This window comes from Acomys minous (assembly GCF_964271855.1).
Source record: "Acomys minous genome assembly, chromosome: 10".
NCBI classification, from domain to species: Eukaryota; Metazoa; Chordata; class Mammalia; order Rodentia; family Muridae; genus Acomys; species Acomys minous.
This window is the reverse complement of record NC_140491.1, coordinates 42582370-42601827: the sequence shown is the minus strand read 5'-3', so window position 1 is coordinate 42601827 and position 19458 is coordinate 42582370. Positions and strand designations below refer to the sequence as shown.

The following is a 19458-nucleotide window of genomic DNA, read 5'->3' as shown; positions in this document are numbered from 1 at the left end:
CATGGAGACATTGCAGCTTAGAGAGATGTCCTGAATGATTTGATCAAGGTTGAAAAGAAAAGCATTGCCATAAGTAGGCCTCCTGACTCTTCCATCTACCAAGAGAAGTCAGAACACCTCTGGTTGGGAGCAAGTTGCAGCACCAAACCTTTCACCCAAGCATAGCAGGCGACCATTGCCTCTTCAAGGCATCTCATGTCATGGCAGAGCCTAAAATCAACCCATTGGTGTAGACTCCAACCGTTACACTAATTTCTAAAGACTTCAACTGTAACTTGTTCAACACGAAGTCACGTGAGTTGCAATTCTGGACCCCTGCACCAGGGACATCAACTCTACATGGCCCTGTTCAAAGTTAACATCTACTGAAACAAAAGGCAAATGGGAGCTTAAGGCTCAGGTGAAAAAAAAAATAGATTTTTAAAGGCGAATAGACCTCCATCCCTGATGCCCTCAGAAGGCCCTCAAACAAAGGGTCAGTCCCATGCCACCATTGACCTGCCTCAGCCCGCAAGAACTTTATCTTTTGTCTGCAAAAAGACAACAGGAATGGGTCTTTAAAGGAAGAAATAAATAGTAAGTAGTTTTCCAGGTTTTCTGCCGCTATGTCTCATATTTGACAATCTTACGCTCCCCGACTTGACAGTCTGCTTTCACTAATCCATATGCATATAAGGTGTATATTACCCCCATGTCTACGAGATTCTCACTTAGCCAACGACATCTGTCTTTGAACTGTCATGAAATGCTAGAATGGTTCTTTTTCTTTTGTGGTGTCAATTCCTCTTTCTGTCATTATTAACCTTGTTAAATACCCTCTTCCCTCCCGTTCTGAAAGGCATGAACTGAGTGCTAAGTTTCAAACATACCCCCTTAATACATCCAGATGGTGGGGGCGAAGCATATCTAGCGATCTACTTAATCAAACATCTACTTTTCCTCCATCAACGGGGAGTAGGCCCTTTTGTGCATTTAACAAATTCAAGCAATTTAGCAACTGGGTTAAAGTCTATGTAAAGTACTTCAACAACATGGGAAATGAAGACACTGGTCTTCTGTCTGAGAATTGGTTAATGGAAGGCATGAAGTCTCAAAACGTGCACAACAGTGGGTTCTTACAGTGCTGCCTAATGCACTGCTGGGAAAACCTTGAGAAGTTTCCCATCACGGGGGGAGGGGGGGTGGAGTGGGGGGGTGGGGGGTTGACAGTTTTTGCCTTTGCTGTCAGTTCCACTGTGGGAGGCTCCTAAATTTATTATACCTAGGAAAGGATTCTAACACACTCCTATCTTAGAAGAAGCAAAGAAGCAAGCCACGCAGTGTATCCTTCAATGAGAACTGGTCCCTCCTACTTTGATTACACGCAGGCCAATTTAGGCAAGCACATTGGCAGTGACCATTGAGGTCTTCTCGGTCTACTTGGGCCAAGGGAAAGCTGAGCAAGAACCCAGTCGCCTTTGCCTTTGTACACCAGTCAGTTTAACTTAAATATATATATAAATTCAGGTTAAAAAAGCAGAATTGTGACAGTGGAGTGGTAGCACTCCCCACCAGCCCAAGTCTCCCTTTCCAATCCAATTTTTAATAAATAAGCAAAATGCTCACTATTATGTTAGACAATGTACTGGTGATGCATTAGTTTAGGGTTATGGAGAGGTAACTGTATTTTCTCTATCAAAAAGAAAATCTGTCATCCCTTGGGAAGCTGCTGAACCTCAGTTTCCTCATCCACAAAATAAGAATAGTGATACGGTCCAACTTCCTGGAGAGGAGACTCATGAGTGCTTTTTTGCTGATCAGCTCAAAAGTCCTGCAAATAGCAATCTCTGAGCGCTATGTAGGCTGCTGTATTCTACCTTAGGCGCCGGGAGCTTTCACTGACATCAACAGGAGCTCCACGAATGGAGAAGAAATATGTAGCAGGAGAGATGGTCCAGAGCGTTTCCATGGCGATTATGAAGTACACTGCAGTGCTAGAGGGCGGCAGCTAAGTGTGTGATTATCGACCGCTGCGTTTGTATTTGCTGTGAGAACTGCTGCATCAAATAGTCCACTCAAATGATATCAATCATTAGGTGCAACGCTGTGTCTTATGGGCTTAATGGCATTTGAATCTAAGGGGCCAAAAAGGCTGCCCTCTGAGGTGAGCAATGGGCTCTCCAAAGGCTGGAGCACTGCTGGAAAGTTGGAACTGCCTTTTGCTTAGCTGAAAGCAGTCTAATAAAAAAGACAGTTAAGGCAGTATGTGGGTCCCCAGCCTCGCATGACTATGACCACATCTTTGCTCCTCAGCTTAACCAGTGGAACCAAATTCCCAGTTCTACCCTAAAGTTAGTCACTTGGCTTGCGACCTTTTCATGGCCACAGGAAGTATCCCCAACTGCAGTCAACTCTCTTGTGAATATTTACAAGTCCCTTATTTCGACGTGTGGCAAAATATGCACTCTTCATCCTATAAATCTCTTTCCAATAGTAGCCTTTGCTGTCACTGATAAATTAGAACTATTCCTTCTCCTGGACTTTAGGGTCATTTGTTACAGCTTACTGGAAATATTGTGCCTGGCAGAAAGTGTTTATAAGATATAATCATAGAAAATAAGGGATATTCAAATGAGAAGTCAACCCTTTAGCTTAATTGCAAAACAGTGTGTAAGCTCAAGAAAATTGTGAATTTGAGCTCTGAAGTGGAAATAAAGTTGCTACTATCTGAGAAGCATATCATAGAAAAATGAGTTCTTTTTCTTCATTAGAACAACATATCTGCAAGTAATAAGAATATTATGAGTAAGTATTAATGGGGCATATTACCACTGGGCTGTGTGTAGCCACAGAATACATGATATCTGTAAATAACCTTTAGAGCATCAAACTCAAACAAAGAAAACTTTACTCATGGCCTTCCTAAAGTATAACCTATATTCATTCCTACAGAAATAAAAACATATCAATCCCTAATACAACCAGAACATAGGTAAGAAAAATCATTATGAAACCAAAGGTTGTACTTTAAAAAAATCATTCTTTGTTTCCTCTTTCTAAAAAAAAATAGAAAACGAAGAGACTATGCACAGGTAAGAACGGTATGAAGAAAACTGAGTTTTCTGTGGACACAAGAAGGAAGGAAATTTGGAAGAGTCTTTGCTGAGACCTTTCCCTCTAGGAGAACTAAATAAGGCAAGAAGAAATATTATAATGCACCTGAGCTTAGAGACCAAAGAGGAGGCTGGGCTGAGAAGGGGCCCCTCCTAGCTGCAAGACTGGGACAACCCAGCAACCATGCACAAACACATACACTGCAAAAGTAACATGCCCAGTCTGTCATCATGATGTGCAAGTAAAACATAGCTCCTGAGGTAGGGAAGTCTTACAAATCCTTCAAAACATAGCACCATTAAATGCAAACTTGCTCAGTGCTCACTGTTTAAGAATCTCAATCTCAATCTCTCTCTCTCTCTCTCTCTCTCTCTCTCTCTCTCTCTCTCTCTCTCTCTCTCTCTCTCTCCCCATTAAAGAAAACAAAGTAAATGTTAATTAGGACATTAGGAAATACTAAGTGGTGTAAAAAAGAACATAGAAAGGGAAGGAGCAGGCTGGCCGCACTGTCAGAGAGACCTAATGCCATTCTCGGTGTCATAGTAGCAACTGGGGAAGGCATGAGGCAGGCAAGGGGACCGGCAGACGATATCCATGATAACATTCCAGAAGACAAAACTGTAAGTGTGCATGCAGTAACCAGTGTGGAGTATTGGAGGAGAACTAACCTGGGCAAAACGGCAGGAAGTGGAGAGTAGCTAGCCGGAAGAGGCCAGGGGAGAGCGCAAAGAAGAGGGAAGTGTCTAGGGTGTCCTAGGACTGGGCTTTGGCTCAGGAGAGCTGCTTCGGTTTCTGTAAAGAAGCAATCCAACCTGGCCCACTTTCTTATGAGGCATTTCTGATCTCTGTGAGGAGCAAGACAGAGGTGACAAGGGTGACTTCAGGGAAGGTAGGAAATAAGGCTGCAAAGTCCCTGCTGTGGGCAGAGAGCAACTGAGCTCCTGATGGGATTGGATGGCAGAGAAAAGGGAATAACTGAGAAATGACTAAGCAATGTCTGGTTGCTATTCACTGAGATAAAGAAGGCAAGACTTGAAGCGAAGGGTAGGAAGGGGTCTGTTTGTGATACGGAAGTCATGAGATGCCCATTAGTCTTCCTGGGAAAGGTGTTAAGGGGGCAGTAAAAACATAACAAGCTAGACTTTAGAAGGAGGTCTGAAGCATAGGTGTAAACAGTTGGTATCAACAGTACAGAGAAGACATTGAACTCTGACAGTGGAGAGACCTTCAAGTCACTGACCAGTAAGAGGGGCCTATGCATCTGAGTAGTGCCAATGTTTTGGGAAGGAGGCTAAGTCAACAATGACACATGGGAGAAAACAGGTAAAGACACGAGTCCTGAAATATTTCACTCACTGAAATAATCTGAAGCTTGTATAAGATTTGGGGGCGAGGGAACTGTTTAAAATACATAAAGAAATAAGTATCTTCTTGTACCCTTGAGACAAATCACACTTGGCACCCATACCAGAATTTTCTACCTCTCTTCAGAAGGAGTGGGGGGGAGGGGCATGCATGCAACTTAGTCTAGGTAAGAGAACCTGAGGACTTCTTCCAGACAGACAGTCTCTCTTTTTTTTTTTTTTAACCTTCTGCTGTCTGCTAGGTTGACTTCTTAAGACTCTTCTTAGAGATTGAGATAGATGTGAGGACATCTATCTGGGACTCTAGATAAGAGAAATATAGGAGATGGGGAAATAAAAGGATCCAGAGGGTCCTAGAAACTTACCAGAAGAACATCGTTATGGGTAGATCAGGGCCCAGGGGGATCTGCTCAAACTATTACACTAACCAAGGACAATACAAGTAGTAAACATTGAACCCCTACTCTGATCTAGCCAATGGACAGGACATTCTCCACAGTTGTGTGGAGAGTGGGGACTGACTCTGACATGACCTCTGGTGCCCCATATTTGACGACCTTCCCTTGATGGGGAGGCCTGGTGGCACTCAAAGAAAGAATAAGCAGGCTACCAAGATGAGATTTGATAGCCTATGACCATATAGTAGGGGAGGAGACCCCCCTCAGTCATAGATCTAGGGGAGGGGAATAGGGTGAAAGCGAGAGGGAGGGAGAAACAGGAGGATACAAGTGATGGGATAACAATTGAGTTGTAATTGGAATAAATTAATTAAATAATAAAATAAAATAAAATTTAAAGACTCTTCTTAGGCTCCTCCAAGCAGGGGGAGTGTGAGGACCACAGAAGTGAGGCAGCTCCAGGGTCTTTGGACAGGGAGGAGCAAGCAGGATGGGGGCAGGGGAAGGGGTCTCCTAGATTGAAAGGCAACTGGAAAAAAAAGAAAAGACTGGCTTGTTGGTTGAGGACATTGACAAGATTTGTATCCCATCTCCTTAAAAGCTAAATTCTAATATATAAATATATACACTTAGACATGCTTAGAAGCCACTGCAAGAGACTTACATTGTTGACCGCCTAGACCCCCAAACATTTCTGAGCGAGGTATTGCTGCTGTTGTTAGCATAATGGTTATGTTTCCCATTTTACAACAATGAAACCAAGGCATAGAGAAGCCTAGTGCCTATAGATTAACCAAATAGCTCGGCTCAGGCTTCTGTCACTCAACTGCAGGTCTCTGCTTTTTCTCAACCCCAGGTAAGTGACCCACTCTGACCTTAGATGTTATGTAGAATTGGGACAGCAGTGCTGCATCTGAGCCCAGGGCCAGGCCTGGGAATGCCCATCAGAGAGCTGAGTTAGGCACTAGAGGGCATCACCATCTATTATTAATCTTTGGGTATGTTTTGTTGTTGTTTTGTTTTGTTTTGTTGCTTTGGTTTGGTTTCATTGTTTCTGTTTTGTTGATGCGGCTGTTTGGGAGGGGACTCCTAAGGGGCCCTGGCCAGCTGTAGAAAAGCAAACAACTCCTTTGCTCTGTGTTCTTGTCTCCCCTCCTCCCTGTGCCCTGGAGGGGCCCCAGGCTCTAGGAACCGCTGAGCTTTGTGTTCTAGGAGGATTTTGTCTGGACACAGTTGGAGCTGAAATGAAATCATCTAATTGTCCTTTTACTGCACTAGATTCTGAGCCCTGTACAGAGCAAGACCCTATCTTCTGCCTTCTTATGATTCCTGGGGTAGCAAACACTGCCTGAAATAATAAAGAAATAATAAATACTTTCCAAACACGTGAACTATCACATGCTGCCTGAGGATTTATGTTTTCAAAAAACAGAGTTCCAAACCTTTCTTACCTAGTAAAGTCAGCAGAGTTTGCCACACGCCTCTGGTATCTGTGTCTCCATTCTGGTTTTCTCAGGCCAGAGGAATATCTACTCTATCTGTACTCACTGAAAACATTTTCAGAATTTTTCATCAGAAAGCTTTTTATAAAAAAAAAAAAAAAAAAAAAAAAAAAAAAAAAAAACTCTTGCCTCCAAATCACAGTTTCTACGTTTAACTTTCAGCCTAAGCAAATAATGTTGATTTTTAAAAATTATTTCTGAACATCTGAGAACCAAATCTTACAAATCCAAAAATAATAAGGTGAAAAGATTTCTGAGAAGGAAGGGAAGGTGGCTGTGAGCTGTGGCACACACACGTGTTTGGTGGGGTGTGCCTTGGATGTGTCTGGGATGCAAATCTCTGCACTTCAGAAGCAGAGGCAGGGAAAGGATAGCGAGGGGCTTTTCCTGGTTGCCAAAGGAGCTCACAGAGGGGCTTCTGCTGGGTCCTCTGGGGGCGTGCCCACTTACCCACTGCCAATGGGATCTCCACCTGACACCTTGGCCCACGGTTCCTTCCCTTCGGCAGTAGGTGGGAGTCTGTGGTCTGTGGATAAAAGGAAGGAAACCAGGATGGGAACTCAAAGCCAGGATCAAGGACGTCACCCAGCCACCACTGCTGCTCAAACACACAGAAGCAGAAGCTGGAAGTCATGAAAACTGGGGAAAAGAAACCGAAGGGTTGGTTGTTGTCACAAGTTTCATACAACTCCTGAGCTCCCACCACCTCTTGCTCTTGTTCCTTCTCGGATAGAATTAGCAAAGTTCTCTTGAGCTAACTTTATAGAACAACGGTCAACAACAACAAAAAAATATCTTTTCCATATATATATATATATATATATATATATATATATATATGTATATATATATATATTTGTTGTTTCCCAATGAGCACGGGAAAACAAACATCCATTAGACTGCTGTTTATCAGCTTCTTTAAAACTGAAGGGAAAAAAAACTGAAGAAAATTATACTTATATTAACAATGGCATATAGGGCATGGTAGCACACCTGTGATCCTAGCACTTGGGAGGCAAGTGGAGGTGGGAGGATGAGAAATTCAATGTCCTCATCTTTACATAGTAAGTTTGAGGACAGCCTGGGATACATGCAACCTTGTCTCAAAGGAAGGAAGGAAAGAGGGAAAGAAGGAAGGAGGGGGAGGGAAAGAAAGAGGGAGGGAGGGAGGGAGGGAGGGAGGGAGGGAGGGAGGGAGGGAGGGAGGGAGACAGGCCATAATTTTTAGAATGTAAAAGAGCTTGCCCTAGTTTCTCCACCATGGTGGAGAAGATACACCATCACAGGCGAGAACATGACACTGGGAGCGGTTAGGAGACTTCAGAAAACTGACTACTTGTTAGCTCCGTCACAGTATCCCAGACACCTCTACTCTGTAAAATTCACTTTTCTTTTAAGTGTAGTCCAGCCCTTGCCAGAACCGAGTCCCCAGCTAAGTCCTTCCACCGGTGGCGTTGATTCCTTCAGCAAAAACCTTGCCAACCACAGACCTGGTAATTAAGTGATTGCTCCTGAATACATTAAGTGCTAATACGCTAACATTTTGAAAATGGCCATACATGTTACTAATTAATAAATAAAACGATAGGCATAAAAAGTATCTTGTCTGTTTGTTTGTTTTACCTATAAAGGCATTAATGTTTTAACTGACCTCTGGGTCTCTTGGTATCCAGCCAGGGGCCTCCAAATTACAACCAGTTACCTGAATGTGGGGAAGGAGGTAAGCAGGAAGTGGGCCCCAGAACCTAACTCTGCAGTATGCTCCCTCCCCACGATCACCACAGAGAGATATTGGTGGTTAGCGGGCTGAATAATAAATAGTATTTGCTGGTACTTATGCTCCTCAGGCATTACGGCAGCATCTTCCTATACAGATCCTTCTTAACTCTCAAATGATCCCTTGGAGGAAATTTTATCATTACTCTCTCCCCAAATTATAGCAGGGAAACAGGCCTAGAGGATGCAAGGCCATAAGATAATATCCGAAAACCCAGGGTATCTGGATTTGTAGAGTAAGTGGAACACACACCTTGCCAGGACCACCATATCTGAGTCCATTCCCAAGACTAGGGACCCCTTTAAAGAGCATCCAAGAACTAGAGATGTTTAAGGCAGTCCTTACGGCCCATCTAACCTCCCTCCTCTTGCACCTTGCACTTTAAGGGTTATAGCCCCAGCGAATCTTGACAGGACCGGTCTAGAGTCAACACACTCCTGGGCATAAAGAAAGGGGGGAGCTAGCAGCGGCTAACCATAGGACCCAAGAGTAGTTTACAAGTCTGGCCTCCCTGGCCTATACCCAAGAGTTGACTGCTGGAGATCTACAGACAATGTAACATCTGTGAGAACAAACTGGCAGCTGTCGTCTAAGAGGCCCACGGAAACCTTTGTCTGTGTGTTGATTGGTCTCTTGGTGGGTAGAAAGGACTTCTCGCAGGGATAACAGAGGCCAAGCCTGTCATGGAGGTGCACAGGCATCAGCCAGACCACAACCATCTGGACAGCTGTGTCCCCAGCCACACTCAAGTGCCCTGGAGTCACATTTTCTGCCTGTCCCTGTGGGCTTGCTCCTCTTGCCATCTTGGAAGCCTGTGTGTTCCTTTCCACCTGCACAGACTAACTCCCCCCCCCCCGCCCCCCCTTGAGTTGTCTGCCCTCCTCTCACGGGCACTCCAGTTTTATTTTGCGCCTCACTAAGTGGCTTTGAAAAGTGGTGAGGCAAGGACACCACCACCACCACCCCCTTCCCAGCAGGGACACTGCTATGTCTATGGAATTCAAGATTCTCCCTCTGTGCTCAGGGTTAACGCTTGCCTGGCCCCCTTCGGGTGTGGCCCAGCTAATCAGAACGGTGGAGGGCTCTTTGTAGAGTGTGAAGGGTGCACTGTCAGAGGCTGCAGTCCTGTTTCTACGCAGGCACACTCGGTATCTGACACGCCAGGGAGAGAGGTCTGCGGCGCCGCGGAGCCTTGGTGCAGGATTGCCTTGCTCCCTACCTCTGGCCACAGACCCCTTCCAAAGCTGGCGCGTGCACACAGGCCAGGATGGAAGGCGCCATCCTAACTTCTGCTGTGAGCAGGTGGGAGGGAAGAGACGCGAGAGGTATTCCATTGGTTGTCTGGGAAAATGAACTGCACCTTCTCCTCACTCGCACAGGATCAACTTTTCCCACCCCCTAGGGTGGGCATTAGTACCTTGGGGCCTGAGCCCGAACGTGGGAGCCCAGGGGTCCCGGTTTCAGGGATTTGGCTCAGCACAGGCAGTGGGTGCTCTTAGACACCGGGGAAAGTGCCTTACTGTGTCCCGTGTCCCTCGACTGGTCGAGTGAGCCTGTGTCACGACCTCCCGGCTGTCCCGCGCGTGGCGCTGCGGCCGGCAGGCCCCTCCCCCCTCCCCGCGGGCCCGCACGTGCCGCACCCCTGCGGGATGAGCTGCGGGGCCCCCGCAGTGGTGCGGCTGAGCTGGGCCAGCCCCGGGGCAAAGCGCCGGCCGCCGAACCCCGCGCGGGGCAGCGGCGCGATGCTGCGCTGGAATGAGGAAGCTTGGCGGCGAGGGGAGGGCCCGGGTGCGCTGCGCGCGGGGGTGGCGGCGGCGCGCCGAGCGGGCCCGGCGCGGGTGAGCGGGCTGCAGCCGCCGGCGGCGCCAGCAGGTACGGCCGGTGCCCGCCGCCGCCCTGCGACCCTCGGCTGCCGCGCCCGAGCCCCGTGCGGCTGCAAACTTTGTGCGCGCGCGGCCCGGTGGGTCGCGGAGTTGCCGTCTGCAGCGGGACCCGGCGGCGGTGGGCGCAGGGCTTCTTTCTGCCCGGCCCCTAGTCCCCGCCGGTGTCCCGAAGCCGTGAGGCGTGCGCGGGGGCCGGGTGGGCTGTGGGACAAGCAGAACGGGAGGCGGGTCGCGTGCGACAGCCCAAAGTTTCCACAGTGCGGGGCGAGGGGCGCGCGCTCCGGGCGGCCGCAGGTGGAGGCGCGGGGAGCCGGGGCCAGGTGCGCTGCCCGCGGGCGGCGCTGTCGCGCGGGACGGCCGGGCGGCCAGGACCTCGGAGCCCGGTCGGAGCTGCGGGGGGCGGGGAGTGTGGCGAGAAATGGGGAACAATGCGAGTGAGCAACTTGAGGAAGTCATTGTGAAAGAAAGCTGGGAATTGCTCCGCGGCCAAGTTAGCAGGGCACTCTAACAAGTGCCTGCGCGGCCGCGCCAGGGCGGGCGACAGCAGCAACCCGGCGCCGTGCAGCCCATCCCGGGACACTCGGCCCGGGCAGGCGGAAACTCGGTAGGTCCCGCGGGGTGCAGGAGCCCCAGATCCCCGGCTGCTCTTCGCGCCCCAGGATCAGTCTTGGCCCCCAAAGCGCGGCGCACAAATCCACGTGAGTGTTTTCAAATTAAATTTCAGTAGGAAAACTTGGGGTAACCGGTGGCTTTTCCTCCCTTCTAATTACAAGTAGGAAAGAAAGTACAATCATTCGAAATCCATAGTGTTACCGTCGCTCGCGTCTTTCTTTTCCTTTCTGAGGACTGTGAGAGCTTTGACTTAGGTCAAAACCTCTGCCTTTTTTGGCTGGGACTGCAAGTGCGAGACCAGGCCAGCCTGGGGCACTTCTGAGTAGCCCGGGGTCCTCTTTACGTTTTGGCTTCTACAGACCTATCTAGAGAGATCACAGAAGCCAGCGCTTTCAAAGTCATGGGTTAAGACTTTCCTTATTTTTGATGCGAGAGCTATTTGCTTTACTGTTAAGATCCTGTCTTGAGTTTGCTTTATGCAAAGCAGAAATGATCTGGATATTGAAAACGTACTTTGCTCATCGTACTGTGTGATCCCAGGTCATGAAACTATCGCAGGGAGACCCTGTTATCAAATAGGCATCAGGACGTTTGCAATTTATTTGAAATGTGTTTTTTAAAATTGCCAAGCATCACTGGTGATTCCCAAAGAATCTTACGAGCCTTTGATTTCCTTCTAATTTGGAAGTGCAGGATATGGCATCTGGTGACCCAAAGGTGTACCAATTCAAAAGATCTGAGCCAGAAGTAGTTTCCATTTTCTTTCGGGCTGGAGCCCACCCAGAATGATTTTTTTTTTTTTTTTTTTTTTTTTTTTTTTGGTTTTTTGGTTTTTCCGAGGCGATTTTAACGTGCGCTTTTGCTCAGGTTAGCCACGCGTAATTTCTTTCCCTGGTGTAGACAACATATTTCATCTTTGAGCTGCCTGATTGTAAACTTCCAGAACCAGCGTGGTGTTAGGGAAATAGGGCTTTACTGGTCCAACCTACCTGTAAAAGAAAACTTAAGATGTAAAAAGAAAACTGAAAATGTATAACATGTGTAGTGTTTTTCATAGACATTGAAATGCTTTTAACGATTGGTTCGTTTGGGTTATGAATTGAGAGGGTGGTAAAAATCTAAGAAAATTCCAGAGCCTGCTTCAGTTTCTTTGTTTGAAGATATGTGTTCTATGAGATTAGTTGAATTAATTGGGGTTTTTTTTCCTCTATGAGATTTTTAAGTAAACAATTTAAACATTATTCATACTATGTTAGCGTGTCCACATTGTTTCAGTGACAAATTTGATTATTTGGCATGTGACTCAAAATTTAAATGGGGACACATATCCATGAGAAAAGATTCGCCTGCTTACCTTGGTTCAGCACCCTGTAGTACACAGAACATGTTGAGGACCTAACATAGGCACATTCATGAAAATGACAGTAGAGCATTTTGTTTGTATAGACTATACAATTTGTTTTGATGAGACATGTATAATTTCAACTTGTCCCACAAACATACATGGTTGTTCCTTTTTATTGTAGAATAAAATGTCCTTCCAAGACTTACAATGCAGGAGAGCTGATGGCCAAAATGTTTTGAGTCTAGTGGCTTTGAGTTTTTTGTTCACGGTGACAATTGAAACCTAGAGTTAAAAAACTCTAAAACTATTTGTTTGTCTAATTCATTGGTGCTTTAATTGAAGGGCCAAACCACAAGTCTCCCCCCCAAATTTACAAGCCCCATAGTAATAATAACCCATTATGGTGGCCTCACAAGTAGATGGGGTTGCTAATAAAAGTGGAGGGGGGGCGGGGTGATGTTTGCTTCTTTTGAGAAATTTGTGTACTGTCTCCTGAAGAGAAAGCAAATGGTGGTGGTTCTCGCAGCATTACCATTGTTGAAAAATTAACATCACAGTGAATTTATTAGCTGAAAGATATAAAGCCCAGTAGGGCCACAGGCCCCTTGCATTTTCTTTACTTGACTAGAGGTTGAGTGTAAGAATTATCTCCCTTCGGTTTGAGGAAGTTTTTTCCTTGATTTGAATTTGTGTGTTTCATATTCAGTTACTGTAACAGCACATTGTTCATGAGAATGTCAGAACTTCTGAAATTCAAGACGATTATATATTATATATGTGGATTATTTACATTAATATGTAGGAAATAAATTACAAGTGTGTATATGTATACTTGCTTGCACGTGTACCCATCACACACATTGTGTGGAGGGATAGAGCCTTGTGAAAGAGGCAATGAAAGGTGTTTTCACATTAAATACACCTGACATGAAGGATAAATTTCCTCCATCTTATTTACTTTTTTTTTTTTTTTTTTTTACTTTTTTAAGTATAAAATAAAATGCTTTCTCTGTAATGGCAAATTTGGCCATGGATAATATTAGTTTTACGATATTAGGTAATTTTGAGTGCTTGCCAAATTTTGCATATTCATGTGCTATTACTGCAGTCAGTCAAGATTCATCAACTCTAGTGTGAACAGTGTTGTGTCCCCCGAATATCTGATATTTCAAAACAGTCCCTCTGTAAAAGATGTGGTACTTGCAAGTTCTAAGGAAAATGATGGTGGTGATTTCAGCCTGGTCTTCGGCTTCCTTGGGAACCACATTAGCTTCAGATGCCTGGCGAATATTTTGGGACTTTGTGCTTCCTCCTTTTAGCTATAGCTCCTGCTCTGGCTAGTAGTAGCCCATGAACAAGACTGTTTTCTTTTCTAGCTCTCTCCGGTTACTTCATTTCATAGGTTTGCTGTATAATCATTACATTTTACAGGAAATTTACACATGAAATGTAAATGCAACAAGTGAATTCTCCTGGGGATCCAGGGAGAGAAACAAATCCATTTCACGTCTTAAAAGAGATCTTGGTTTTTGCTTTAAAAAAAAAAAAGGGCACTTTTTTTTAAATATAGGTTTTAGGCTGGATCACTGTGGTGCTGATGAGCACACCAATTTTTTTCATGTAACCACTGCTTCCTCGCATTCTTTTCAATTTAATAAATGGCTTTATACCTCAGGTTATTTTGTCCCATTGCTGGAATATATGCTCCTCTTCTTAGAATTTCAGTGCAGTCTCTTTGATAGTGTTTGTTTAGTAGAGCCCTTAGCTGCAGGATGATAATGTAACAATTATTTTAAGACACGTGTAAGCATTTTTTTACATACAGCACTACATGCCATAAGTGAACTATATCAGCCAACCAAACATGATTTGCAAAATATTTCTAAGTGGGGAGAAATGGGTGTCTGCCCTGGTTTTGAGGTACTCAACTGGTTCTTCATGAGAAAGTCCCAAAGGGAGACAGTTGGCTGAGGCACAATCTAAAGACAGCTGGCAACTTGTTTTCATGAGCATTTTCTCATTTTCATATTAGACTGTGATAAATAAGTGGATGCCAGGGTGTCCTCAGCCAACCAGCTGGTAATAATTGTTTAAAAAAAAAAAAAAGTCGAAAAGCCCAAGTCTCAGGTGTGGAGGCCATTGATCTTCTTTGCTGGCCTGGCCCTGCTACTTTTCTCCCATGACCATGTGGTGCCAGGGGGAAGTCACAATTCCCGTTGACGAAGAGAACACCCCTTCCCACCCTCCTTCTGACAAATCAGACATCCGAATGATTTCTGAACTCGTCTTTTGGTTACGGCAGGAAGCTTGGGCTCCTTTCCTGTTTGAGCTTCCCTGAGAGAAGACTAGCTTCCCTCCTTCTTTGCATACTTGCCGGCTGGTTCCACCTTTCTCTGAACCCCAGTGGTGTGTGAAGGCAGCAGTGGGACCTTGGAGGAAGAGGAAGAGGGACCTGAGGCCCACACAGGGAGCGGGGGTCCTTCCCAGGTGGCTACTCAGAGGAGACTCAGACCAAGTCTGGATTTGTGTGGCTGAGAGAGGCAGCTCTTGGTTGGCCTTGGGGAGGCACCCGCTTGTTGGTGAGTGTCACATGGTTTGGCTTCTCCTCGTGTTTCCTTGGCTCGATCTAGCCAGTGTTCCTTCCGTCTCCTGCCAGGGCTTCTGGTGAGCAGCCTTCATCCAGAGTGCCTCCCTGACACCCCTGCCCAGCTCCCTGTCTTGGGGTGATGGAGAGCGCCATTAGGCTCCATCAGTGTGTTCTGCTCTCAAGTTAGACCCATGCTCCACCTCCTGATGGCTTGTGGCACAGGGCCACGGCTTAATGAATTGCTTAAAACGGGCCCTAATTAGAGCAAAGGAGCTTTCTTCATTTTTTTTTTCTCAATCGAGTGTGCAGTGATTCATTTTTCTTCAGAAAGCAGCTCACCTCTGCCACTTGCCGCCATTTTCAAAACAAAAGTTCAAGATGATGTGTGGATGGTTAGGTGTAATGGACTAGAGAGTCTGAAGAGAAAGCTGGCCCGTGGTCTCAAGCTGTAGACTGTTTTCCTTTCTTTCTCCCATTCTCTTCTCCTCTTTCTTTTTTTCTGTTGTTTGTGGTGTTTTGGCTAAACAACCAATTAATGAAGAATATTCTTTAAAGTCCTTACATATATCAAGTAGGGGTGTGTGTGTGTGTGTGTGTGTGTGTGTGTGTGTGCTGTATTTTTGAGATTCCACACCAATTTTACACTTTATGTCATTTTCTGTTATGTTTAAACTGGTTGGAAGATGAACAGTGTGGTTTGGAATAATCTTTTGCCAAAGCTAGGCATTCTGTGGGGACCAACTTAATAGGTTTTGATAATTTTCTGTCATATCACATTTTTAGTGGTAAATTTGGAGCAAATAAAATTCCATAAGATAATTCCTTTGACCTGATGGTGGAAAGGGGGCATCTTTAAGAGACATGAAAATGAGGAGTTGACCTTTTGTAAGCTTACCTGAAGCACTCTGAAATGTGCCCCGGTGCTTTTAATGGAAACTAGAGAAAGCCGTAGACCCCCTAATGTGAGCCCCACTTTTAGCCTGAGAAAAGTGACCTTCTCTTTTCTTGCTTGTGTAGAGTAGAAAACTAAAGTGATATTCTAAGAGACTGTTGTAAAAACAAGTAAATCGTGTATCCCACTTCATCAAATGAAAACCAGCTGCCGATTGCCTCAGGCCCTTAAAGCAAGGTTGTCCGTTACTTTTTTTTTTTTTTATAAATCTGGTTTGGAAAGTTCTAGTTCTTTTCCACCTACAATGTGTCGGAGCTTTATCATGAGGACATACGTGTTTGACTGAATTTAAAGGACTTTCACTTTAATTAAGAGCATACAGGACTTTTTGTGGAAGTCATGAACTTTTCTGAGGAAGACTCAGACCACTGAAAACTCATTGTCCCTGTCACTTGGAAGACTATAGAACAGTCCTAGCAGGCATTGAAACTGAGCTCCCCTGGGTTTGGCTTTCTAAAGGACAAGAGCATTTTCTGCCCAATTATAAATAGAGACGCCGATTTTTGTCACTGTGCAAATGAGGAAGTTGTGAGGTTCCATGAGGGTTAGCTGATGACCCTTGTCTCCTGGGTTTGTATGAGGATCTTGTAGGCTGAAGGTGGAGGACTATAAAATCCATCCAAATAGCCTGGGTTGGGTGGACACACGTTACACATGGATCGCAGTCTTGTTCATGATGTGTGCTGTTGGCATCTTGAGGATGCTCCCTAATCTGGGTCAGGGGGCACTGCTACTGAGCCATATCATAGAATGAAAAATTTTTTTAATGTGAATGTTCCTCAGGATCTGATTGGAAAGCCAATGCAGATAGTCAAGTGGTATTTTTCCTGTCATTGTTCAGTTTATTGCCTGTAATAGTTATTAGATAACTGGTTTTTACCCCATCTGTTGATACTACAAGTGTCGTGCTTACCCCACTCGAAGCTGAGTGAACAAGGTAACTTTTCAAAGTACTAAAGCCCTTAAGAGATCATGACATGATTTAAGGAACTCGATCTTTGAATCTAAATCAGAATACTTTGAACATAGTTTTGAAATTAGAAGATGCTACATGTCAGTATTGTAATAGTTTTTATTTAAAAGCTATCTCATTTTAAGGGATGATCGTTGACTTTTGCAGGTGCTATCAATAAAGATAACATCGATTCCAGTATGTTAGGGAAAATGGCCGGAGTCCATGTGGCCTTCCCTAATGAATGACGGCCAAGTAGGACATCAGGAATTTGTCCTCCTCTCTGAAGCAAAGGCTAGACTCTCCTTATTATATCTGGGGTAGGCCATGGTGCCTTTTATATTTCAAAGACTACGAGGCCAGTGTATGTCACCATGAGTTCAGTGATGGTTCTGACCTGGAACGCGAACAGTGTCCCGTTTTGTTGAGACGATAAGGAAAGTGAAATGCAATGGAGGCTGGCTGGTTCCTGGGAAGTGCATCTCAGTATCAACAGTGAATGAGCCAAGTTAGACTGTCGTTTGGGTTACATTTGCTCAGAGTGCATGCAAAGAGTCCTGAGCAATAGGGCACCTCCACGGAGCTCTGCGTGGTTTTGACTTCTTTAGGCATAAGCAACATCAAGCCTTTGGCCAACAAACTGACCCCTCTAACTTAAGTAGAGTTGTAGAAATGCCAGCATCAGAGGCACATTTTTCTTAAGGTCATGGATACACAAGTGGGTTTTCCCCCACCAGATACAGCTATAAAGTTGGATTTTCAAGTGTCCACTTGATAGGATTTACTTGGATGTCTACGTAATTTCACTGCGAAAAGTCTTAATGAGATACTGCATTGTTTTTTGTAGCACTACATTCCCTTACCAAAATTAATAATAATAATAATAATAATAATAATAATAATAATAATAAACGACGATAATGATGATGTTGTGCTGGGTACGGTGGCACACATCTTTAATCTCAGCAGTCAGAAGGAAGAGGCAGGCAGATCTCCATGATTTCGAGGACAGCCTGGTTTACAGAGCAAGTCTAGAAAAGCCAAGGCTATACAGAGAAACCCTGTCTTAGAAAACCAAAAAGAAAGAGAGAGGGGGAGGGAGGGACGGAGGGACGGAGGGACGGGGTGGGGGGTGGCGGGGGGGGGGGGAGAGAGGGAGGGAGGGAGGCAGGGAGGGAGGGAGGGAGAGAGAGAGAGAGAGAGAGAGAAGAAGAAGGAGGAGGAGGAGGAGGAGGGGGGTGTAAGATCACATTTATCTCTTTTGAAAGAAACTAGAATAGGAACTCGGGAGAAAAGGGCTCTGCCGTCTCTTTAAAACAATTACAAACTCTCAGCACTTTGGGAATTATCTGTGCGAATCAGTCTTGTGGAAGCCGTTGCTGCATTTTAAAGATAGAAATCTCATTTGTGCTGCATTTCCATTCTCTCGCACTACTCCTGGCCGCGCATAATGGTCTTCCCCAGTAAGAGGGCAGACGAAAATGTTCCTAAACTAAGTGATGAAGTGTGAAAAGCCATTTATATTTGGGGAAGCTACTTAAGAAGTGGCCAGTGTTGATGGTCCGAATCAGAAAGCCTGTTAATCGCAACTGTGTGTCTCTCCTCGGTTGCTGTGAGTGGGTGGCCAGTGTGTAGGGTAGACAGGAAACCCAGCTTTGTGGCATGAACACGGCTTACCTGTGGGAGGAGAGAGCAAAGGCAGTGCTGACTGTCATGTCAGGACACTTGGGAGCCTCTTGTCTCAAATTCCATTGTCTACATTTTTAGAATAGTCTTTCTTGTGTAAGATCCACCGTCTTTCCTTTTCCTTACTCTAGCCTAGGCATTCACCCTGTTCCCCCAGGCTAGGCTCAAACTCACAACACATGTGGCCAGGGCCACTCTCAAACTCTTTGACTCTTTGAAAACCCTGGGATTACAAGTGTGATCCACCATGCCTGGTTCCACCATTTTCTATTACACGTCACAGAGCAGGTGCTCAGTCAGGACTTTTTACTAGGAAGCGATCTTTACTCTGTTCTCTCTCTCTCTCTCTCTCTCTCTCTCTCTCTCTCTCTCTCTCTCTCTCTCTCTCTCATGTGTTTGTGTGTGTATACATGTGCACCTACATGTGCACCTGTGTGTGAAGGCATGCGTGCGTATGTGTAGAGGCCAGAGGTCAAAATGGTGTCTCTCCCTCAATTTCCCCACCTTCTATTTCCAGGCCGGAGTCTATCCCTGGCTGGCTCGATAGGCTGGCTGTCTAGTCTCACAGATCTTTTTGTCCCCGTCATTACGGTTGTGGTGCCAGGCTTTCTCTGTGGGTCCTTGGGATTGAACTCGCGGCTTCATGCTTGCCTGGCAGGCACTTTACTAGGGTCTTCCCTTAGCCCCCTTGGCTGTATTTTTTTTTTAAGACTTCCTCATTTCCCTTTGACCTTTCTCCTTTTGCATATCAGTTTCTGCCCACAGAGGGGGGAAAATGTGAAGCCACGGCTGCTCATCTGAGTGATTTGCCCTGGAGAAGGGTCACAGAACAAACTGCTGGACCTTCTGCAGCCTAGCTGAATGTGGGAGGAAGGGGTGTGGCGAACACTAAATTGGATTCCTAGGCTCCTGTTTAAATCTTGTTGCTCATTGTTATTTGCACCAGCAAAGCTCTGGGAAATAGTCACGAAAATGTATAGATTGGCAGCTAATTTTTGAAAAGTGAAAAGAATCAGAGATGAAATAGGAGTACTCAGAAGTTTTTATGTTCTCCCAACCTGTTTTGTCAACTCGTTACACAGACCTAGAAGGTCTCTGACTAGATACAAAGACTTGGCATATTGCTGGCTTTTCTCTTGGAGCATTCCTTTTGAAAACTATACAGTGTAATTCATGGTGAAATGATAAATTTGCAACAAAAAAAAAAGAAATATTCAGTGTACAGATGAAAAAGCATTCCTCTCACAGAATAATGTGTTTTATTAGAGAGGTCTGTGACCTAGGCATTTTTAATAGGTTATAGTCTT

General features: G+C 45.3%; 1 protein-coding gene across 10 annotated transcripts in view; it reads left to right on the top strand.

Moving 5' to 3' along the window:
* The first annotated feature begins 9265 nt into the window (after positions 1 to 9265).
* IKZF1 (IKAROS family zinc finger 1) overlaps positions 9266 to 19458 on the top strand; it is an 89555-nt gene continuing 79362 nt past the window's right edge. For 2 of the 10 annotated variants that reach the window (XM_084798326.1, XM_084798333.1), the window contains exon 1: positions 9267 to 9459. In XM_084798326.1, the coding sequence (XP_084654452.1) occupies positions 9402 to 9459 (58 nt within the window). In that variant the 5' untranslated portion in view covers positions 9267 to 9401. Of the gene's footprint in view, positions 9460 to 9930; positions 10007 to 10072; positions 10716 to 14422; positions 14554 to 19458 lie in introns of those variants that run through there. The other 8 variants (XM_084798334.1, XM_084798325.1, XM_084798332.1 and 5 more) reach the window with 7 other exon arrangements.